The sequence below is a fragment of the Phoca vitulina genome, unplaced genomic scaffold (genome assembly GCF_004348235.1).
Source record: "Phoca vitulina isolate PV1807 unplaced genomic scaffold, GSC_HSeal_1.0 scaffold15, whole genome shotgun sequence".
Classification (NCBI taxonomy): domain Eukaryota; kingdom Metazoa; phylum Chordata; class Mammalia; order Carnivora; family Phocidae; genus Phoca; species Phoca vitulina.
The window spans coordinates 7378015-7402985 of NW_022589718.1; the positions used below are offsets into that span (position 1 = coordinate 7378015).

Genomic DNA, 24971 nt, shown 5'->3' on the forward strand with positions numbered 1-24971 from the left:
ATGTTATATACCTGCAACTATTGTAATATTGTGTGTCAACCATACTTCAATAAAATAAAGGACTGAACAATCATTATGAATTAAGAATCCACTACATTAGTCAACTAATGTTCGACAAAGCAGGAAAGAATGTCCAATGGAAAAAAGATAGTCTCTTCAACAAATGGTGTTGGGAAAATTGGACAGCCACATGCAGAAGAATGAAACTGGACCATTTCCTTACACCACACACAAAAATAGACTCCAAATGGTTGAAAGACCTCAATGTGAGACAGGAGTCCATCAAAATCCTAAAGGAGAACACAGGCAGCAACCTCTTCGACCTCAGCCGCAGCAACTTATTCCTGGAAACATCGCCAAAGGCAAGGGAAGCAAGGGTAAAAATGAACTATTGGGACTTCATCAAGATAAAAAGCTTTTGCACAGCAAAAGAAACAGTCAACAAAACCAAAAGACAACCGACAGAATGGGAGAAGATATTTGCAAGTGACATATCAGATAAATGGCTAGTATCCAAAATCTACAAAGAACTTATCAAACTCAACACCCAAAGAACAAATGATCCAATCAAGAAATGGGCAGAAGATATGAACAGACATTTCTGCAAAGAAGACATCCAAATGGCCAACAGACACATGAAAAAGTGCTCAACATCACTCAGCACCAGGGAAATCCAAATCAAAACCTCAATGAGATACCACCTCACACCAGTCAGAATGGCTAAAATTAACAAGTCAGGAAACGACAGATGTTGGTGGGGGTGCGGAGAAAGGGGAACCCTCCTACACTGTTGGTGGGAATGCAAGCTGGTGTAGCCACTCTGGAAAACAGTATGGAGGTTCCTCAAAAAGTTGAAAATAGAGCTACCCCATGATCCAGCAATTGCACTACTGGGTGTTTACCCCAAAGATACAAATGTAGGGATCCGAAGGGGTACATGCACCCCAATGTATATAGCAGCAATGTCCACAATAGCCAAACTATGGAAAGAGCCAAGATGTCCATCGACAGATGAATGGATAAAGAAGATGTGGTATATATATACATAATGGAATATTATGCAGCCATCAAAAGGAATGAAATCTTACCATTTGCAAGGATGTGGATGGAACTGGAGGGTATTATGCTGAGCTAAATAAGTCAATCAGAGAAAGACATGTATCATATGATGTCAGTGATATGAGGAATCTTAATCTCAGGAAACAAACTGAGGGTTGCTGGAGTGGTGGGGGTTGGGATGGATGGGGTGGCTGGGTTTTAGACATTGGGGAGGGTATATGCTATGGTGAGCCCTGTGAATTGTGTAAGACTGATGAATCACAGACCTGTACCTCTGAAACAAATAATCCATTATATGTTAAAAAAAAAAAAAAAAGAAGAAGAAGATAGCAGGAAGGGAAAAATGAAGAGGGGGAAATTGGAGGGGTAGACGAACCATGAGAGACTGTGGACTCTGAGAAACAAACTGAGGGTTCTAGAGGGGAGGGGGGTGGGGGGATGGGTTAGCCTGGTGATGGGTATTGAGGAGGGCACGTTCTGCATGGAGCACTGGGTGTTATGCACAAACAATGAATCATGGAACACTATATCTAAAACTAATGATGTAATGTATGGGGATTAACATAACAATAAAAAAATTTATAAAAAAACTAATGATGTATGGTGATTAACATAATAATAAAAAAGAAAAAACTAATGATGTAATGTCGGTGATTAACATAACATAATAAGAAAAAAGAAAAATATTTCTTGGAGTTGAAAAAAAAAAAAGAATCCACTATATTGCCAAAGGATCTAGTGTTATGACTTGTATTAAGATGTTGCCATTTATAAGTAAAGGGTTTGCTTCTGGAGTTATGGAATCACTTTGCACATGAGTCTAGGGGTATTTTGACAATTTTATCTATCAAGACTGGCAATATAAGTACTTGAATGTTGGCGATAGTGCAAATACCTCAATATTTCTTTAGCCATATTTCTGGTACCCAATCCCCTAAAATACTGAAAAATAAAGAATTACTCATTCTGATTTCTCTGCTGTGTTGGAAATGAGATCGTTTGTGGAATATGCTTTTACTCTGGAGAACTGAGATTGAGATGCTAATCAGATTGGTTGATATGTATACAGCAGATTTGTGGCTTTTAAATAACCATAGGACTAATCTCCACTTTTTTTTCTCAGGAATATTTTGTTTCTACCAAATCTGCTATGTGTATAAAATGACCCAGTGAATGGGGAGAGGAATGATACTGCCTTTGAAGTAGATGTTTGGTGGAATGTCTTCCCAGACCATTAATCATCTTCCCTTTCTTCCCTGAGGTCAAGTCCTTCACTGGGGGCACTCTGCTCCTCAGCCATTGATAGCTGGGGTGGGGTGGCCAAAGCTGAACCCACTACATACTTTTTTTCAGAAATCGGGATCTGAGATTCAGAGACAGCCAGTGAAATCTTTGATGCATCTATAACTCTACTTATAAATGTGGAATTGCAAGCGAATATATTTTGCCACATGTAATGAAAAACAAACAAACAAAAGTCAGTCTGTAAAAAGTGAAGAATGAAGAAGACTCAGGTAAGCTTAAAAAAGAAAAGGAAAAAAAAAAAAAAAAAGAATTTCCTTGGTCTCTGACAACTTTCCTTACAATGACTCCTTTTTTTCTCCACATAGGCTGAGTGGATTTTATTACAACCAAGGCTTAACTAATATAAAATGCTATTTCCTGTGGATGAGTGTTTTGTTTTTCTTCTAGTTTTGTTTCATTTCTTTTATTTATGTGCTTAGATGCAGAATGTAAGTGCTGGAGTCTACTCAATCAGGTTTAAACGTTGATGTGATCACTTGCTAGCAAAGTATACTAATTTGGATGCACTCATACTAAAAATTTACTCATTATCTGAAATTCAAATTTAACTGGGCATCCTTTCTTTTATCTAGCAACCTTATTTTTGACATAGTTTTTTCCTTTGTAAAATGGAGGTAATAACCAAATCAGAAAAGATGTTAAAAATGTCAAGGATATCATAAACATTATTTCAAATAATGTTTTAGAAATGTGGTTTATTATTTTCTTTTGTCTTCCCTTTTACCTGTGCTGTATCTATAACACAAGAAGGTGTTGCTTACAAAGACCACCCATTGGGAGTAAATGGTTCATTTTGGAACATGGGGAAATGTTTTATGCATTTTATGCAACAAGGTCTTTATTATCAGATTAGAGAATTTGGAAGACCATATACTTCTGTCTACTTGACTTCACCTAGGCACCCCATCCCAGAATACTCTAATATTCATTCTTGTGCTGGGCATATAGCTAGGTCTTAGTTATATACAAACTGGTTTCCAATTCAAACCAACATCTCCCCATCTGATCTTTCTCACCTTCTATAGAAAGAGATGAAGAAAGAAAAAGCATAAGGAATAAAGGAAGGAGATAATATAGTAGTTTACTATTTGCCTGCTTAAGGATAAAGAATGTAAGATTCTTTATTTCTCATCTCTTGTGTCTAAATTCTTCTCATTTTTTTTTTTTTTATCTTGATGGCTTATATCCCCTGACTGGATGAACCCAACAAGTACTGAAGGACCTCTTTAACACAGCTCATTCTAACATGTTTTCTGCTTGAGGGACAAGGGACATAGAGCAATGAACTTTCTTTACAGAGCATTCATCATGCATTTCTTTATTTATAACTCTAGATCCAGTGGGATTGGATGAGACTTTTGTCTCTCCCCAGTGTGGGTTTGCTGATCCACCACTAAGCAATGGGCATAAGAGTGGCATGCTTCTGTTTTTATTTTCCTGTTCAAAGTCACCACCTCTGGAGGTGCTTTACAAGTAGCCAGCTAGGGGCTTGTGGAGAATATCAACAGGCCTTAGTTTGGTTTTGAAGAAGCAGGGGCATTCACCTCTGTGCTTTCCTTCATTTTTTCCTTCCCATTTTCTCTCACAGTTTCAGTTTCACCTAAATGTGTCTGGGATGATAGTTTATTGCTCTGAGTCAATACAGCTTGCTTAGAATCACTAACGGAAATAGTTTTTGGCTCCAAATAATGAACAGATGTCATCAAAGGTTTTGTTGTAGTCCGGTGGACTGGGTCAATGGTAGGAGAATGATTTATGTTTGTAGGTTTCTCTGATGTTGGCACTATATTTATCATTTCATATGGACTCTGAGATGAAGTATCCAATTTGTAATAAGAAGTGCTGAAAGGGATGGCACAAAACACAAGATCCGAGGGCAGGAGCTTAAAGTCATTGGCTGGCCGGGTGATCACAAACCTGTAAGAAAAGCCAAAGATGACTCCCAAACCTCTGCAACCGGGACAGTTGTGGCTACAGGCAATGGCCCAAACAAGGAAGTCTTTGTGCTGGGCCAGAGGAGGAAATGTTTTTTGTTCTGCTTTGCTTCACTGGTTTCTTATTAAGAGTAAATACCTTTGACACAGAGCAACAGAAGTCCTAGACTAGGAATTAGGAGACTAACATTCACTCCTGCCTCTGAACCCAAGCATCTCTGACCTGAGTTCGGCATGGCATCTCCCTTCCTTGGGCCTTGATTTGTTCATCATTTTAATGGGAGAGGGATAGGACGGAGATGTGGACTGACTGATCTCTAATGGTCTTTTGGGCTCCAGGTTTCTCTGCTTTTAATATCCACTACACTAATGAATTCAGTCAGCCCAATATTGAGCACTTGACCAAGCTTTATAAAAAATCAGAGGATTACATACTTCCAGCTATTTCCATTCTAGCTTAGGCCTACCCTAACACTTAATGCCACAAACTTTCACACACAGTGCAGTGCGGCCAGTGTGGGGGGAAGAATATTAAACTGAAGTTTTATTTGAAATTTTGACTAGTAAGCAAATAGTGAATGTCAATGAGTCTTAAAGAACACCCAGAGCCAGGACCTGCATAAAAAGACTTCATAGGGAAGTAGGATGCCTTAGCCTAGTATCAGGCATATAGCAAATTCTCAATAATGTGAGTTAAGTTAATGAACACACCAGTGTTCATGTCAGAACACTGAGGCAGAATAACCTTTCATGCCTTTCATCCTGCATTTCTTCATTGCTGTCCCAAGTGGTCACCTCTTCTTTCCTGAACAACCATCTCAGCGCACCTCTGACCTCTTTTCGTTGAATAATCTTCCCCCTTTTATCTTTCCCACTGAGTCCCCTGTAATGTCTATAATAGTTTAAGCAAGACCTACTATAGTCAAAGACTCCCTTTGAAACAGAAATATCATTTCCTTCCTGGAGGTCCTCTCAAGTATAGGCTGCATGTTCTCCCAATTACTGAGCTCCATGGGTTTTCCGGAGGTGTTGGAGCAAGGGCATGGAGTTCAGGCAGAGAGAGAGAGAAACCAGCATCATTCGTGCTTCCCAGTGCTGCTTCCAGAACATCACTGCTCCCTCAGCATCTTTGTGATTAATGCTCTATAGCCGTATCACCCTCCCTCTCGATTCATCGGTGTCATCTACAGACCTCCATATTTATTTAGGCCTCTGGCACTTGGGACACTTTTTCTTTCAAACTCTAGCGCCACTATCATCTCAGCAATGGCTATGCCTATACTTCACGGGGAAATCCTGGTGTTACACACAAATTCCTTTGAGCACAGCCCTCACCTATGGCTATGTTTGTCTTGGCACCCATTCTTTTCCTTCCTTTCTCTGATGAGTAGAAAAATCTTTCCATTCAAGACTACCCCACTTTGAGTAGCTTGGTTTCTTTCCCCTTAGAAAAGAGAACAAGTTTCCTTCAATATTCTTCCACTCTATTGTTTTTAATCTCTCCTTCTTCTACTGAATCTTGTCCATTCCCACTGTGAGGATCCTAGTTTGGACCTATATTACTGTGTTGTCTGTAGATTGCACACTCTCTTTTCCCCTCCTGCCCTCCACATGCATTTCCTCTATGTTCTCCTACACTGTGGTCAGATTGCTCTTTCAACTGAAATCTGAGCATATCGCTCCCATAATTTATACATGTAAAACACAGTGGTCTAGAAATGAGGCAGTTAATAAACATTTACCCAATGAGTCCAGCAGAAAACAAGTAAATCTTTCCAATGTGGACAGTGGCTTTCAGCTTTAAGAAGTTGTATAGACAAGCTGATACAGCCACTCTGGAAAACAGTATGGTAGTTCCTCAAGATGTTAAAAATAGAGCTACCCTATGACCCAGTGATTGCACTACTAGGTATTTACCCCAAAGATACAGATGTAGTAAAAAGAAGGGGCACATGCACCCCAATCTTCATAGCAGCAATATCCACAATAACCAAACTGTGAAAGGAACCAAGATGCCCTTCAACACACGAATGGATAAAGAAGATGTGGTACATATATACAATGGAATATTACTCAGCCATCAGAAAGGATGAATACCCACCATTTGCATCGACATGGATGGAACTGGAGGAGATTACGCTAAGTGAAATCAGTCAAGCAGAGAAAGACAATTATCATATGGTTTCACTCATATATGGAACAAAAGGAATAGAGTAGAGGACCACAGGGGAAGGGAGGGAAAACTGAATGGGAAGAAATCAGAGAGGGAGACAAACCATGAGAGACTCTGGATTCCAGGAACCAAACTGAGGGTTACAGAAGGGAGGGGTGTGGGGAGATGGGGTGACTGGGTGATGGGTACTAAGGTGGGCACGTGTTGGGATGAGCATTGGGTGTTATATGCAACTAATGAATTGTTGAACACTACATCAAAAACTAATGATGTACTATATGTTAGCTAACAGAACATAATAAAAATAAATAAATAAAGATTAAAAAAAAAGAAGTTGCATAGACATGGATGAGGGGTAAGTTACAAAAGAATCCTGATTTAAAATCTGGGTCTACATCTCAGGTTTCACTGGGGACAGGGACACCATTATCCTTACATGGTCAATATTAATTTGATCATCAGTTCATTCATGTTATTTACACCCAGCTTCCTTCTTCCTATATCACTGTCTACTTCCCCTGGACCCTTCTTTGTAATTATGGACCCTGAGCTCTGGACTTCTCTTTCACGTTGAATAAAGTAGCTTTGGCTCTTATGCTTGGATAGATGGGTAGCACTCTCCAAGTAAGCATACTCCCCTTTTTTGTTCCGGCTTGTTCTCCTCTTCATCTATCATGCGGTATAAACCAAGGCACAGGATTCCAAAATTATCTAATGAGCCACAGAACACTTGCCCAAATGTCTTTCTTGGCTGGGGAGAAAAGAGAAAAACATGTGTCTGTTGGTACTTTAAGCAATAACAAGCACTTACTGGAAAGTTATTATCTTTCCTTGTAGTAAAAGTTTGGAAGACCCAAAAGCTGTTTCCTAATATCTTTTATGGTGGCAGTGTCAAGTAGGAAATTAGGTTTATGATAAGTTTTGAGCATCTAATCCCAGTGATTGTTTTTATCACTGTAATCTTTCAAGAGCCTCTTGTGGGCGTGACATAGCATGTTGTTATGCTAGTTTTTATTACTACTGCTATTTTGGTAACCATTAAAGAAGTAACAATGAGTAAAAGATTGGAAAATTCAGTTTTCAAGCTATATAATGGGTTGGGATGTTCAGTGACCCCCAGAGAGTGATCTTCTTATCCTACTCTACCACAGTTTACAGTCCCAAGTATTCCTCTTGACACTGCTCTCAGGCTATAGCCAACAAGGGCATGATGGATAGACAATAGGGTCAAAGCATCAGCAAATGCATTCAATGAAGCCACGTGAGAACAGTTTGTCTCATTATGTGATTCTCTAGGGTAGAGAACAAAGTGAGGACAAGATACAAGTGAAGAAAGGAAGGAGAACAATGTTGACCAGTCCACTGTCACCTCTGATACTGACAAGAAGTTGCCAGCAGCAGTTGTCCTGGGCTTATAATCACTCCCAATTCAATCTCGGGTGAGGAACCCAGGACCACAGAAATGCAAAGGACCAAAATGTGCTAAGGGAACTTTGCCATATTGTTTGCACCTGCAATTCAGATGTATGGAGCATGGAGTTTTCCCTTTTTGGCAGTATCTATCAAGACGTATCAGGTACAGAGACCTGGAAGAGCCTGCTCCATGTGAGGGGGATTCTGCTGATGTCCTCTGAACAAAAAATATTTCCTTAAAATGCCCTGCCCTGGACAACTGGTAGAGAGCTAAATGTAATGTCAACCAAAGCTAAACCAAAAGGCACTGATAACTACATTACTCATTCCCAGGCTAGACTCCACTGTGATCCCCAAACACCCAGATGCCCCACTGCATATGCCATAATGACCTTTTCCCCTTGCATTTTCCACTGGCTAGCCCAATCTGAGGCTTAGACCCAAACACAGAACGCTTCTGCCTGACTTAGGCTGACATGATCAGATTTCTTTATCAGCTCAGGTATAGGAAGAGTAAGCAGAGCCTGGGTCAGACTGCCTTGGAGGGTCCCTTGCTTTTCCAGTGGGACAAAGTGTGGCCTCAGACAAGTCCTTTTTTCTCTGAGTCTCAGCTTCTTGATCTGTTCAGTGCAATTAATAACAATGCCTACCATATAAATCCTTGGACAGGTTAAGTAAACAACAACAACAAAGCAGACTGGCACAGGGAACATGCTCAGTAAATATTAGTTATTATAATTATTAATACCCTTGCTAAGGTACAAAGTTATTAGATTTCTCAGATGCTTCCTGCACACTTGGATTTTTTATCTGGAAGATGAGGATAATAATTCCTGTCTTACCTACCTCCTGGAATTGTAAAAAAAATAAATAGGATATGTGAAAATACACTTTAAATTCTAAAATACTCTATGAATACAAGGTTGTATTAGATTTTGTTATTCTTTCTATGCTCTAGGCCATCTAGGAACCCAAATAGCCTGAATCATTTTCAGAAACCCAGACTGGTAAGGAAGTGGGAACCTTTATCATGATAGGAGTAGACTCACTTTAATGTCTGACAAGATGGTTTCCGTTAAGGACAGAAGCCCCAGCTTACACCGCGCTCTTCCAGACATAATTGAAGTGCAGCTGTGGGTCAGCCCATAGATACTCTTATCCAAATGCTGTTCCAGCTGAGAACTTATCCCTCCTGTCACCAGCATCTGAAGTAATTCCAGGACATGATAATTGTAGAAGGCCTGGAAAGCAAGGACAAGCCGTGTGGAAAGTCAGAAGAGCCAGCACAGACACTGTGGAGGTGTACAGTCTTGCAGACTTAGGGGGCATCGCTGTTTGAAATGGACCCAGTGCGGCAAAACAGGGTCTCTCGTCATCATTATTAAAATCAACTAAAAGTTCTCAGTTCAGGTAGGGCACTGGGTTAGGCAAAGTACAGAGAAAATACCATTGACCCAGCTCCTGCTCCCTTGGGCTCACACTGTGGCAGAAGAAAGTGGGTAATGATGCTAACACCAAGGATGCCCCCCCCCCTCCAAAAATAGCCAGAGGAGTATGTCAGACCACAGATACCCTAATAATCATCAACATATATTTAAAACTATGTATTTAATGTGACTGCTATAGATTTTTCCTTAGGGGACTACTGACATTATTACTGTCATCTGTAACTGAATCTTCTGGATGTGAGCCTACTTATATTAAGTAGGTTAAAAGATGACTTCAAATGCCTTTTCCTCCCTAATGTCCTGACTGATGGTCTCCTCCTTTTGATTGTGACCTGCCTGAGGACAGGTATTGACTTGGGTCTTATTAATATTTAGGTCTCCCGTAGCTCTTAGGTACTACACAAATAGTAGGTGTTGAATAAATTAATAGAATTTTGGAATCTTTGGCATCAAAATGAAACCAAAGGAGGATGTGTGGGACAACTTCTTATTTTGAAAACTACTTTGAGTCTGAATAAACCTAGCTATGTTCTTAAACCCAAAGGATTCCTATCGTATTTAGTGTAAACTAGGCATTGGCATACATGTAAATAGCACTGTAATATATTACCCATTAGATTTTCCCAAATCTATTGAATACATAGTGTTTTAAATGTTCAACCTTTTGTTTTATCTAAATTAGACTTTTACTCCAGCAGACATGAGGATTTATATGTTCATATATTACTTATAAAAATAATAGGAATGACCTCAATTGTTACTGTCGTAGAAATTTTCCAGTTCACTTTCTCTAAATTCAGGGACTTGTCTTCTGCAGACTGAATTATGATAGGGGCCTGTTTACTAGTCTTCCTGTCTTGTTTTTATTCTTACTTGCAATCCCTGTTCAAAATCTTTCCAGAGAGATTCTCTAGGACACCAATCAAATCATGCCGTCCCCCTCCTCAAACCTTCAATGTCATATCCCTGCTATAAAACCAAGCTCATCTCCTCCATTAATGGTGCCCTCCAGTGCACGACAGTCTATCTGTTGCTCTAGCTACATATTTACTCCTTCATGCCTTTGCTTTGGAACATCTGACTGATCGCTCATCAAACTCTATGGTTGGCAAACTCTATGCTAGTCTCCTCATCAGAAAGAAGTTTTCCATGCAGAACATGCCCTCTTTAATACCCATCACCAGGCTGGGTGTTATACGCAAACAATGAATCATGGAACACTACATCAAAAACTAATGATGTAATGTATGGTGATTAACATAACATAATAAAAAAAAAGAAAGAAGTTTTCCTTTCTTTGTGATCCCACAGCCACTGGCTTTTGCTCCATTTCATCCTTCTATATTTTATAGTTAGTAGTTTGTCTGAAACACACCTGACTTTGAATCTTAGCTGAGATTAATCTTAGCTGAATAACCCTAGCTATGTTCTTAAACTATTTTCCCAAAGAATTCCTATCATATTTAGTGTAAACTAGGCATTGGCATACATGTAAATAGCACTGTAATATATTACCCATTAGATTTTCCCAAATCTATTGAATACATAGTGTTTTAAATGTTCAACCTTTTGTTTTATCTAAAAACTTAGCTGAATCCTAGCTGAGTACTTTTGGACAATTCATGTCCAGGAACAGTTTTATAACCTTTAAAGTTGACATGATAATATCATCTTTGAGCCTTGTTTGTGGGATGAAATGAGATATACCACACACATTACTAAATTCTGTTCTCAGGTATTGGGATCGCCTGGAAGGATGTTCATGAGTATAGATTTCTGGGATCCAAGATCCATTGGATCAGAATGTATGGAGAGGAGTGGGCATCAGAAATTTAAAGGGCATCTCTGGTGGTTCTGCCACTGGTTGGTGCTCAGATCACCCTCTGGGGCAACACTTCCTTAAATGATATGGTCTTTCAGAGGACAGACTTTGTCAATTTAACATTCATGTCCTCAGGGGTGCATTGAACAAGGCAGGTGTTAAACAGCTGTAAGAATACTAACTGCAATTGGCAGTCAGTTTTTAACAAATAAATATTGCTAGTAAAATGTAGAAGCCATTGGAACAAGAGGGTCTAAGAAATAATATAAGGTATATGAATTAAGATAGAATAACAGGAAAATAAGTTTTAAAATAGTTTTTAGGTTAAAAGATGACATCAAATGCCTTTTCCTCCCTAATGTCCTGACTGAAGTGATCCACTGACTGATGGTTTCCTCCTTATTTCTTCTTTGTTCCATTTTGCTACTACCCAGAAGGGTGCTTATGGAATCAGCTCCCTGAAATCCAGGCATGAACAGGGGATGTAAATCCAGGTTGAGCCACAATCCGTTTAAGAACAAGTGGCCATAGTGTAGAGTGATCAAACATAATGCTGTTAGAATAATTCTCCACTGATTAAAGAAAAGGTATAAATTCTAGGGTTATCCTGGTGTCAAGGGCTCTAGGGAAACATGTACTTTACATATTTAACTGAGAGAGGCTTAGCTTTTGAATATATCATTTCTTCAGTTTTGACATCAAAAGGATTGCAACTCTATATTGGGGAAAATAAAGGGATTTACATGTCACCCTTACTCCATGAGCTCATCTAGTATTCTTATTATTCAGGGTTCTATGGTATTGATCTCTTTCTTTTTTCCTCTCTCCTTTCCTCCCTTCCTTCCTCCCTCCCTCCTCCCTTCCTTTTCTTTTTTCTTTCTCAAGAAAATAGGAAAGTTGAAATGTGCTTCAAATATTTTAAGACCTTTAAACTTGGATACTGTTTCTAATATAATCAGATTTACTAGAATTTGGACTTTCAGGGTTAGAAAATGTTACAGCCCAAAGTGTTTTGACTTCTAGCTACAATGAAGCTGTAGGTCTCTCTCACAACTTACAATATTACTTAATAACATAGGTACTAACATCCTACCTACTTGCTGCTTTTTATTCTGAAAATCTAACCGCAAAAGGCCTTAAGATCAAACATTCTCTGAGAAATACTTCTGAGAATGAGGCTACATGGTAAGAAAACTGCAACTAACCAGCTGAATGACCTTAAGGGAGTCACATAACCTCTGTGAGCTTCAATTTCCTTACTTGTAAGGAAATTGCTCCCTACGTTCATGTCCAGTTCTGAAGTTCTATTGTTACAAAGCTGTGTAAGAGTCCTGCTTATGGACCTGAGTGTCTCTCCATATTTTTTTATAACATTAAGCTGATAAAGGATTAAAAGTGAATCTGAATTCTATTTTCTAATGATATGTTTTTCCATCTGGGGAAGGAGTTTACAGTAGTCCACCAGAGGCTATTTGAGACCCTAGCGTCAGCTGTATCAGATTTGGAGGGCAACACTATTATTTTATGTTGAGAAAAAAATCACAAGTGTATCAGGGGATAGAATAAAAAACTACATGAAATCCAAAACAAAACTTCAGTAAAAGCAGTGATGACTTCACAGCACATTATTCAGGCTTCATTCTATCCTCGGGACTTGCACATTCATTCCTTTGCATTTATTAAGGGGGAATGGAGAAAAAGGGGGAGAAGTCAGAGTCAAGACCAGTGATCTCATCTTGTTTCTGACTTGGCTGAGGTGTTAGCCACCTTTTTCCTGAGGGAGTCTGTCTGAAATTCATCTGTATTCCCCCTTGGACTTCTGTGTAGTGTGGGCATCAGGGAAACAGACCTTGAATTATAACTTCTGACCATGCAGCAATGGAAAACAGATCTCTTGGTGCATTGAGCTGGGCAGCAGGTTGGAAGAACCACCTAGAAGGTGTTCTTTGGGGAGGGGAATTATGGGACAAAAGGCACATGCAAAATTGGGTGGGATGGTGGACTCCTGTCTCTTATACAGGACTCTTGACTGGAAACTGGAAATCTATCCCAGAAGAGAGAACAGGATTCTGGTCCTTTCATTTTATGCCTCCCTCTCTGTTGGTCATATATTCTAACTTCTAGGGAGCAGTTTTCCAAATCTTCTTAACAACAGACATCATCCTTCACATCAAATCCTAGGCAGAAGCCTCATGCACAGCACAGATGAAAGCAGTTGTTCTGACTGGGGGGACAGGTGCAGGCAGGGGAGCATGATGGGGTAGGTGCACCCTGGGCTCCTTCCTGCTTGTCTGCTTAGCACCGCCTGAGCACCAGGGGTAGATTCCTTTAAGCAAAACTTGAAAATCAATGCACTGGAAGGATACTCATGATCACAGAAAGAGCTTTCTGGAAGGACAGAGGACTATGACAGTGAGGTCTAACTCTGGAATCATACAAAGTGGGGTTCGAAAACCAGCTTGTCATCTGTAAATGCTGTGACTTTGGCACTTTATTTGTCCTGCTAAGCCTCAGATTCTTGATTTGTAAAATGAGGCTCATAACTGTATTCTTCTAATTGGTTGAAAGAAGAATTAAAGTATTGTAGCAAAGACCTTGGCCCAAAGTAAGTGCTTCAGAGATGTTATTACTCTTCCTATCACAGTTGTTGCTCTGTTTATTAACATTATTCCAGCAAGAAAATTTATTGGGAGAAGTTACCTTGAGGTCTGTGTTGGGAAAGACCCGTAGGTGTGATCTGGAGGCAGAGAACTGTGATCATTAGTGGTGGCTGCCATGGGAATGTTTTAGAGAAGTGATAACCATGGAGCCCACAACTGCTATCCTAACTTTAAGGGGAGACCAAGATCTTTGCCTTTCTCTCCCACTTCTCAGCATGAAGATGCTCCAATATGTATGGAGAAGAAACTGGAGTGTTGACAAATGTATTCTGTAGCTACCACAGTGGTGGCTCCCAGATGTTTTCAGTGTCAGAGGATATATGTTCTCTTCTCCAAGGCTACTGCTCTCATTTCCACGAGATCAGGTGTAAGGTAAGAGACTACCCAAGATCAAAGAGTACTCAGAAGACTCAAGATGATAGAATTTGAGGCCCAGACCTGGCCTTTGGGCTCCTTCTTTCTGTGTGGCTGGACAATGGGAAGTCACCCTCACCCTTAGAAAGCCAAGTGGACCCAGTAGCACCAGACCTAGGGGCAAGGGAATCAAGAGTGGGCAGTATGACCAGGTCATTTTCAAAGGTCTAGTTCAGCTCACCATGGCCAGAGATTTGGGACTGGCACTCCAAATAGTATTAAAGTGTGTTCATTTTGTTGTGTCATGAATCATTAAGGATTCAAGAGCTGAGGCAGAAGGCCACCAGGTAGATATGCAGAAGGTCAAGACCCAAGCCAGCCCCCTTGATAGAAAGATTTGCCCGAAGCTTCATTGCTATGCTTGTGACCTCATGTGACTCCCCCCTGGATCAGGCACAGTGTGGGTTTTCTCTCTCCCACAGACTTCACTGTGGGAAAGACTCCTGAGTTTTTACATAGCTTATTTCCTTTTCCAGGAGGACTAGATTGTCCTCTCCTGTGGAGAAGCCCACAGATACAATATCTGAAGGCAGCCTGGGAGGTGGTGCTACTCCTCAGTGTGGTCACAAGACCTATGGTGAGTGGGGAGAGGCCCAGCTGCTGGCTCCCATGACCACGTTTGTGTTTGCTGTGCTGGCTGACATGATGTGTTCATTTGTTTTAATGTCTCTCTCAGCCCTCTTCTGCCCATCCTGCTCTCCCCACTAGCTCTAAACAGAGTCTGTGACTTTGTTCCTACCTCTGGGGACCAGTGGAGTTTAATTAAGGTTCCAGTGTAATTTAAGGCACAAAGCTGCCTGCCATCTAGGGATCTCTGAGGAGAACTGGGACCTTAACCCCATTTAAAATGTATCCTGCAGACAGGTCCAGTTCATCCAAAGTCACCTTCTGCCTGACATTCCAGTCATTAATTACCGGCAAAGTAACTGACATATCAATGACAGACAGTGATAAAACCCTTTCCCTGACAGAGCTACCTTTCCAGAAAAGTCACCTGACTTGACTCCTGGCTCAGTCAAGGCTGAATGCTGCCTAACCCTTTAGGAAATTCATTGTCTACCAACTTGTTGAATGTTAAAATAGCACTGACCTGGTATTATCTCTCTGAGAGCTTGATGGGATTTATGAGATGCCCTCCCCCACCCCCAATGCTCAGGGAAGCAGAGCCTAAGGCAACATAATCCCCGCAGGGCCAGTGGCACTGACACCATGAGGGCAGTGTGTGTGGCCTAGCCATGCTCCCCAAAAACTGCAAACCGTGCCTTTGAGGCACCCACACAGTTCAGGAATGATGCCCCTTCCACACGGAATTACAGAAGGCTACAAGTTTATCAAGCTGTGTTCAGAGCCCTGTGCATCTGTACACTGATATACAGCCAGGCTGCAATGCTTCCCTTGGAAAATCTGGGGAGAAAGAGTCTGGGAGGTTGTAGGTAACAAGGATTTCCTTTGGAGGAGTTCTTGTGGCCATTTACGAATGGGTACGTACAGATTTTGTGTTTTGGTCCAATTCCTTGAATGAACCAAGAGTGCTTGCAGCTCAATGCCTTTTCCCTTTTTCCCTCTGCCTGGTGTGTTTCCTTCCCAAAGATCAGAACGGTGTGTGCTCTCTTCTCTTCTGGAGCTAGATTCCCATGCCACCATGTCAGTGCTGTCTTCCTTCCCTGGCCATGCTATTGAAACTTTCAGCTCCTTTCCTAATCCCTGTATTTCTCATTTCACATTGCCTTAGCCTTCTAGCTATCTGACATGCCACATATGTTCCTTATTTATCATGTTTCTGTTACTCTTCTCCATGAGCCCGAGCTCCATATGGGCACAGACGTTGGTCTATTTCATCACTGCTGTACTCCTAGCACTTGGAACAGTGTGCCCTGCACAGAGTAGGTATTCGCTCAGTGAATTAGCTCTACTTATGGAAATACCATAGTCGAGGCAAGGGACCTGCTCAGAGGCTAAAGAGGAGGTGAGAGCTGAAGAGCAACCATGTAGTCAAAAACACACCCCAGGAGCGGGGTAACATGGAGGGAGGGTTGACTTAGTTCTGAACAAAGCTCATACCTCCAAAGGCCAAAGCTTTTCCTTGGTCCCCATGTCTCCTTATGGCTGATTTCTGTATAAGCTGTTGGGGATATTTTAGAGAGAAGAGAAAGCAATGTCTTCTAAGCTCTGAAACCAGAGCTTGGTCTGCCAAGATGCACTTGAAGCTAAAAGGTAGGCACCTTGCTTTTTATGTGCTCATTCCTCCTGGTACTAAGTGTTCTGGTTCTAAGGGCCAGACATGTTTTTAATCTTGAAACTGTGAAAATTTGGCTTCTCTTGCCAAGTAGTTGTGAAAAAAGATGAAATAATGTATGTGAACAAGCTTTTTCAGAGAATCAAAGAGAACTCTGAATTGTGAGGCATTCTCCTTATTTCCCAAAGCTTGAACCATCCTTCCTCCCCTCTGCAAGCTGCACTTAGCTACACTTACTGTGGCCAGGAGGGAATCCAAGAAGCTGCCAGAAAAGACAGTGCCTGTGGAAAAGGATGTGCTGAGATGCAGGCTTGTTCCTGAGAAGGATTCATCCAGTCCACTCAGCTGTTCAATATAGTGGATATTGGAAGGATTTTCTGCAAGGCAAAGATGGAAAAAGGAAAGACAGGCAGACAAGCTTAAGAATACAGGACTGCCATACAAAGCAGGCCAAGGGGTGACCACTGAACAAAGAATTTGATGTCTACACTGGGGTCAATGTGGGATCTACACTTACTTCAGTATCTATCTATCTATCTATCTATCTATCTATCTATCTATCTATCTATCTATCATCTATCATCATCTATCTATATATCATCATCTATCTATCATCATTTATCTATCTATCATCATCTATCTATCTACCTATCATCATTTATCTATCATCTATCATCTATCTATCTATCTATCATCATCATCTATCTTATCTATCATCTATCATCTTCCTTCCTTCCTCTCTCTTCCTTCCTTCCTTCTTTCCTTCCTTCCTTCCTTTCTTTTCTTTTCTCTTTCTTTTCTTTTCTTTCTTTCTTTCTTTCTTTCTTTCTTTCTTTCTTTCTTTCTTTCTTTCTTTCTCTTTCTTTCTTTCTCTTTCTTTTTCTTTCTTTCATCTTCCTCCCCTAAACACATGTATCCTTCTTGGGTACCTTCATCATCAAGGGTATATCCTTGCACCCCAGGCCCAGGTCCTCCAAACAAGTGTCCCCAATGTCACCTTTATATAATTTATCTTTCAAACCAGGACACTTTTGTAAGTAAAAGGGGATACTCTCAATAACTGCACGGGGAAAACAGGCATAAATGGGAACATATGATCACCCCCGGTACAGACGTTTTTCATAATACTATGCCATAGATACCCTAGTATTTATTTGGGTTTTTAGAGTTATCTAGGTCCATAATGAGTTAAAGTAGTACCTCTCAAAAATTTAATGTGCATATGAATCTCCTGGGCATCTTGTTACAGATGTTACAGATTGTTACAGATTCTGATTCATTGGGTCTAAGGGTGAGAATGGGATTCTAGGTGTCCAAAAAGCTTCCAGATGCTGCTGATTCATGGACTACACTCTGAGTAGCAGGGATTAGAGAATCCTCCTAATTGGGGCTCATGTAGCAGTAGCCAAAGTAACCATTAGCATGTCTCTATTTGCCCCAGGCTGCAACTCAGATCCCTGGAGGAAGCCTCTGAAGGGAATGCAACTGGTCATTGTTGGGAATACAAACAGAAGCACTGACTGCCTTTGTTCCAAGACTATTGTTTCAAAAATGTTTAAGTAGAAAATAGCATTGGAAGATAAAGATAATATCTCCCACCAGAGCAAAGGGAATCATGCTTACTGCCCATTATAAAAGATTCTGGTTCCTGAAGCCTGGGGTTCTTCTCCTATAAAGCAATTCATGGTGGGTACAGGTATCATTTGGCCCTTTTCATGTCACCCTGTGGGAACAAGGCCTTGGGCAAGCAGCACAAAACTGATGATACTTTGGCTATGGCCATTGCTTTGAGTGATAAACTGCTCTTTATCTTTGACCCAGTGGTCTTGTGTCTTCTGCCAGTGTCCATGAAACTGTGGCAGGTTACCTTGTTGGTTTGCAAGTAACATAAGGTCTTACTTACATCTTTCACAGTTCTTGACAGTCATATTACAGATCAAACCAAATCTACCTGGCATACGATGCAGAATACATTCCTAACTAAGATTGGATTGTTCTTTAATTCTTCAAATTACTCCTTGTCTTTATAAAAGGTGAGCAATGCATGATAATATCAACCCACATTTTTTATGCACATGTATTTTTTTCTCCTTGCATTGCCAACCCTCGACACACTCACATACCCCAGGAGCCCTTGTCCAAATCTTGCTGTGTCATCTTAAACTATTGGCCTCTAATTTGCTAGACATTTTCCTGCATGCCACGGTACATTCTGTACCAAAGTGCTGGCAGTCAGACTTGCAGCTCTCATGTCATCATGACCCTTTCCAGCCAGCCAAAGAACAAAAACTGAGTGAGCTGACAGGTGCTTTGTTAGACTAATTTAACAAGGGCTGCCTGGTGCCAGCAAGTCTTTAGTTGAAGCAAGCTCTGAGTCCCTGGAGAGTGACCAGATGTACTTTGGGATCAGTGAGAAGCTGGCTGGCCCCTCCTGACCACTCCAACTTACATCACAGTCTTCTAATCAATGTCCTCAGTGTATATACACCTTGGGTTAAACATGGTTCAAAAGGATAGAAAAATAAAAATAAAATACAAATAAAAACTGTAGCTGGGGGAGAGGAGCAAGATGGTGGAGGAGTAGGAGACCTAAATTTCGTCTGGTCCCAGGAATTCAGCTAGATAGGGATCAAACTATTCTGAACACCTATGAACTCAACAGGAGATCAAAGAAAAGAATAGTAACAACTCTCTGAACAGAAAAGCGACCACCTTCTGGAAGGTAGGACATGCGGAGAAGTGAATCTGAGGCAATATTCGGGAAGATAGATGGCGGGGGAGGGGCCTCCATCAGCCACTACTGGCAAGTGATAGAGCCATGGAGCACAAAATCAGAACTTTTAGAAGTTGGCTACACTGAGGGACGTCGCTCCAGTGGCTAAGCAGGGGGTGGAACCCTCACTGGGACAGTGTGGTCTCAGGACCCTTGGGGTCACAGAAAGCCCGGGGGTGCCTGAGTGCGGCAGAGCTCCCAGGTATCGGAGTGGGGAAGCCTGCTGCAGAGACAGAGCCAAGGAGTGGGCTCTCAGCTCGGGGTTGCCATAAACCATGATCCGTAGCAGAGTCGGGCCACTGCTCTTCCAGCAGGGACCCAACAAGTGGCCAACACCAAAGAAATACAAACAATTATAAGAACATATTATGAGCAACTATATGCCAGCAAATTAGACAATCTGGAAGAAATGGATGCATTCCTAGAGATGTATCAACTACCAAAACTGAACCAGGAAGAAATAGAAAACCTCAACAGACCTATAACCACTAAGAAAATTGAAGCAGTCATCAAAAATCTCCCAACAAACAAAAGCACAGGGCCAGCCGGCTTCCCAGGGGAATTCTACCAAACATTTAAAGAAGAATTAATACCTATTCTTCCGAAACTGTTCCAAAAAATAGAAATGGAAGGAATACTTCCAAACTCATTTTATGAGGCCAGCATTACCTTGATCCCAAAACCAGACAAAGACCCCATCAAAAAGGAGAATTACAGGCCAATATCCTTGATGAACATGGATGCAAAAATTCTCACCAAAATACTAGCCATTAGGATCCAACAGTACATTAAAAGGATTATTCACCACGACCAAGTGGGATTTATCCCTGGGCTGCAAGGTTGGTTCAACATCCGCAAATCAATCAATGTGATACAATACATTAATAAAAGAAAGAACAGAACCATATGATCCTCTCAATAGATGCAGAAAAAGCATTTGACAAAGTACAGCATCCTTTCTTGATCAAAACTCTTCAGAGTATAGGGATAGAGGGTATATACCTCAATATCATAAAAGCCATCTATGAAAACCCACAGCGAATATCATTCTCAATGGGGAAAAACTGAAAGCTTTCCCCCTAAGGTCAGGAACGCGGCAGGGATGTCCACTATCACCACTGCTATTCAACATAGTACTAGAAGTCCTAGCCACGGCAATCAGACAACAAAAAGAAATAAAAGTCATCCGAATCAGCAAAGAAGAAGTCAAACTCTCACTCTTTGCAGATGATATGATACTTTATGTGGAAAACCCAAAAGACTCTACCCCAGAACTTCTAGAACTCATACAGGAATTCAGTAAAGTGGCAGGATATAAAATCAATGCACAGAAATCAGTGGCATTCCTATACACCAACAACAAGACAGAAGAAAGAGAAATTAAGGAGTCGATCCCATTTACAATTGCACCCAAAACCTTAAGATACCTAGGAATAAATCTAATCAAAGAGGCAAAGAATCTGTACTCAGAAAACTATAAAATACTCATGAAAGAAATTGAGGAAGACACAAAGAAATGGAAAAACATTCCATGATCATGGATTGGAAGAACAAATATTGTGAAGATGTCAATGCTACCTAGAGCAATCTACACATTTATTGCAATCCCTATCAAAATACCCTCAGGTTTTTTCAATGAAATGGAACAAATAATCCTAAAATTTGTATGGAACCAGAAAAGACCCCGAATAGCCAGAGGAATGTTGAAAAAGAAAAGCAAATCTGGTGGCATCACAATTCTGGACTTCAAGCTCTATTACAAAGCTGTAATCATTAAGACAGAATGGTACTGGCACAAAAACAGACACATAGAACAATGGAACAGAATAGAGAGCCCAGAAATAGACACTATGGTCTACTGACTCTATGGTCAACTAATCTTTGACAAAGCAGGAAAGAATGTCCAATGGAAAAAAGACAGTCTCTTCAACAAATGGTGTTGGGAAAATTGGACAGCCACATGCAGAAGAATGAAACTGGACCATTTCCTTACACCACACACAAAAATAGACTCCAAATGGTTGAAAGACCTAAATGTGAGACAGGAGTCCATCAAAATCCTAGAGGAGAACACAGGCAGCAACCTCTTCGACCTCAGCCGCAGCAACTTATTCCTGGAAACATCGCCAAAGGCAAGGAAAGCAAGGGCAAAAATGAACTATCGGGACTTCATCAAGATAAATAGCTTTTGCACAGCAAAAGAAACAGTCAACAAAACCAAAAGACAACCAACAGAATGGGAGAAGATATTTGCAAATGACATATCAGATAAACGGCTAGTATCCAAAATCTATAAAGAACTTTTTAAACTCAACACCCAAAGAACAAATGATCCAATCAAGATATGGGCAGAAGACATGAATAGACATTTTTCCAAAGAAGACATCCAAATGGCCAACAGACATATGAAAAAGTGCTCCACATCACTCAGCATCAGGGAAATCCAAATCCTTAATCAGGGAAATCCAAATCAAAACCACCTCACACCAGTCAGAATGGCTAAAATTAACAAGTCAGGAAACGACAGATGTTGGCGGGGATGCGGAGGAAGGGGAACCCTCCTACACTGTTGGTGGGAATGCAAGCTGGTGCAGCCACTCTGGAAAACAGTATGGAGGTTCCTCAAAAAGTTGAAAATAGAGCTACCATACAGTCCAGCAATTGCACTACTGGGTATTTACCTCAAAGATACAAATGTAGTGATCCAAAGGGGTACGTGCACCCCTACGTTTATAGCAGCAATGTCCACCATAGCCAAACTATGGAAAGCCAAGATGTCCATTGACAGATGAATGGATAAAGAAGATGTATATATATACAATGGAATAGTATGCAGCCATAAAAGGAATGAAATCTTACCATTTGCAAAGACGTGGATGGAACTGGAGGGTATTATGCTGAGCGAAATATGTCAATCAGAGAAAGACATGTATCATATGATGTCACATATGAGGAATTCTTAATCTCAGGAAACAAACTGAGGGTTGCTGGAGTGGTGGGGGATGGGAGGGAGGGGGTGGCTGGGCAATAGACATTGGGGAGGCTATGTGCTATGGTGAGCGCTGTGAACTGTGTAAGACTGTTGAATCACAGACCTGTACCTCTGAAACAAATAATACATTACATGTTATATGTTTAAAAAAAGAAGAAGAAGAAGAAGATAGCAGGAAGGGAAAAATGAAGGAGGGGAAATCGGAGGGGTAGATGAACCATGAGAGGCTATGGACTCTGAGAAACAAACTGAGGGTTCCAGAGGGGAGGGGAGTGGACGGGATGGGTTAGCCTGGTGATGGGTATTAAAGAGGGCATGTACTGAATGGAGCACTGGATGTTATATGCAAACAATGAATCATGGAACACTACGTCAAAAAATTATGATGTAATGTATGGTGATTAACATAACGTAAAAAAAAAAAAACTGTGGCTAACAACTTTAGGTTCTAATCTGTGTTAAAGACAACATTCCCCTCTGTCATGTCTTCCCCTTTTTTCATCAATTATTGTCAGTATTAAATCCCAGTGTGTTCCCTCTTATCTCCCAGACATATCCCCAAATGCACACAGGCACCTTCCCTGCCTTCCCCACCCTTCTTTCTACTCCCAGAGCTCCTCACTAGGAAAGTCTCATATATGTGCATTTCCCATAAGGTGTTGGTGAGAGATAACAGCTTATTCTGGTATTTCTGCATGGAGTGTTTCCATTTTAGAAGAGCACCACTCAGGGGCAGGATTAAGATGACACAAGGGAGACACCTAGGACTCAAAATTTAAGGACCCCAGGAGTGGGTGCCTCCTTAACATCTGCATCCTGCATGCCTCATTTGTGTCACCCTAATCCCAGTCCTGGTATCACTACAGGAAAGGAAGCTGCCTGATACAATGTCCCACAATGGGTAGGTAGGTGAGTATAGGGAGATCCTTCCTAGCCAATCTCAAACTCATGCCCCACCACCCACCCTCCACTGGAGATTTCCTCCAAACAAGAATGAGCCAGTTCCTGGTCTCACTTTCCTGAGAACTGAACAAGAGGAGAAGGCAGGTGTTATTCCTGCACCATGACATCCAGATATAACAGTCTCTGCTTGATGATGTCACTAGTTAGATAAAAGCCCAAAGTAATGTCCAGTCAAACACTTAATGTTTCTCTGGGCCCCATTCTGATTCCTCAGTCCTTTGACTGTGGATTCTAAAAAGAACCTTGGGACATCAATTATGGATGACAAAGATTTCTCCCTTGCATTCTGTCCTTGAAACACAACTTACTCAGTTCGGTGAGGATGGGGATTCTTCGGTATTTTGATTTCCCAGAATATCTGCCAAAGTGCTCTGAAGTCCCTTCTGTGAACACAGACAACAACAAAGAAGAAAAGAGATGGATACATGCAAACAAAGTGACTTACAAAACTTGGCAAGGATGGAGAAGCACACCATGTAACGTGATGCTTCATCTTAACAAAGTTACTCTCATGTCCAAATCCTTGTTTTTTTTCTATATTTAGGGGAAACATTGGGTCCTCCTCAGCATCTCCTTTTGAGAAGTGGTGTGTGTGTGTATTTTAAATGGCACTTCAAATGAACTACAAAAAAGGCAAAGCTCAACCAGTGGTTGCTTATTGACCACATTAGTAAAATATGATTATTCTCTGTGGAGTGGTAGTGCTGGATGATGGCCCAGGCAGGCTGTGCCTGAATCCACATTCATTTGTTTGCAAAACTTTCAGGAAACCATGAATAAATAGGTGGGGCTGCTCCACCAGTGCTTCTGGAGACACTACAACTGGTTTCTGACTCTTAGTGCTCTCAGCCTTTTGGAGATGCTCTCTGGGTATTCAGGTGCCCATGTGGCACTGCTCATGTCTTTCTTCTTCCACAGAATTGGCTGCCTCCCATCCCTGGTTATCCTGCCTCAATCCTGAATGCCTTGGGAGTTCCTTAAAGATGGGCAGGGTGTCACTTAGAGCCTCTAAGCTTTGCTTTCAGTTTACAGACAGATTTCCCTCCTGTGTGAGGAGGTGAAGCGCTTCACTCTCCTCTGTGAGCCTCGACTTCACAAGACAGCGATGCACAGAATCAGCCTGAAACACAGTGCTACCATGCAGGGAACCATGGACAGGTTCAAAACCAGGCAGAACACCAGAGTTTTGGTCTCTAAGCCAAACCAAAAAAATGTAAAGAATGAAAAGGGAAGAGAGAAATGGAGAGCTGGGGTCCATTTAAAAAAGAAACACACACATAATGATCTCATCAGAAGTGATGCTTTAAAACTGTTGGTTACCTTTCTTGAGCCTTTCTGAGAATACTATGTAACAGGGACATGCTACTGTGAAAGGCAAAAATTCTACTTAAAATTCCCTGCTGCCTTGGAAGAGGGTCTGCTGTTTACTGAGCCAGGCACATGGGAGGGGACAGAGTGAGATGGGGAGTGAATGGAGATGAGCATGGTGGTAAGATAGGCTGACAGATAAAGGAGAGCTGCTGAGACAGGGACAGGGGAAAAGAAATGACCCAGAAGATTATTTTTTTCAGAGGGAATGCTATATACTATAATATTTACCAGATTTTCCATCTCCCCAAGACATTCAGTAAAAGAGGCACTTCTTACTAATGCAGAGTAGAACTGAATATATTTCTGAGAGTCACTAAAATTTGGATTCATGCTTCAAGGTGGATTTGGGGTAAAACCTGATGTGCCACAGGAAGCTCCCAACCTATTTGGTTTATAGTTAGAAGTGGC

General features: G+C 41.2%; 1 protein-coding gene across 1 annotated transcript in view; it reads right to left on the reverse strand.

Moving 5' to 3' along the window:
• Positions 1-3875: 3875 nt before the first annotated feature.
• The window catches only part of KCNU1 (potassium calcium-activated channel subfamily U member 1), a 169655-nt gene continuing 148559 nt past the window's right edge, over positions 3876-24971 (reverse strand). Inside the window, 6 exon segments of the mRNA XM_032413221.1 lie at positions 3876-4281; positions 7089-7222; positions 8934-9125; positions 16702-16841; positions 23501-23561; positions 23987-24025. Coding sequence (XP_032269112.1) covers positions 3876-4281; positions 7089-7222; positions 8934-9125; positions 16702-16841; positions 23501-23561; positions 23987-24025 — 972 coding nt within the window.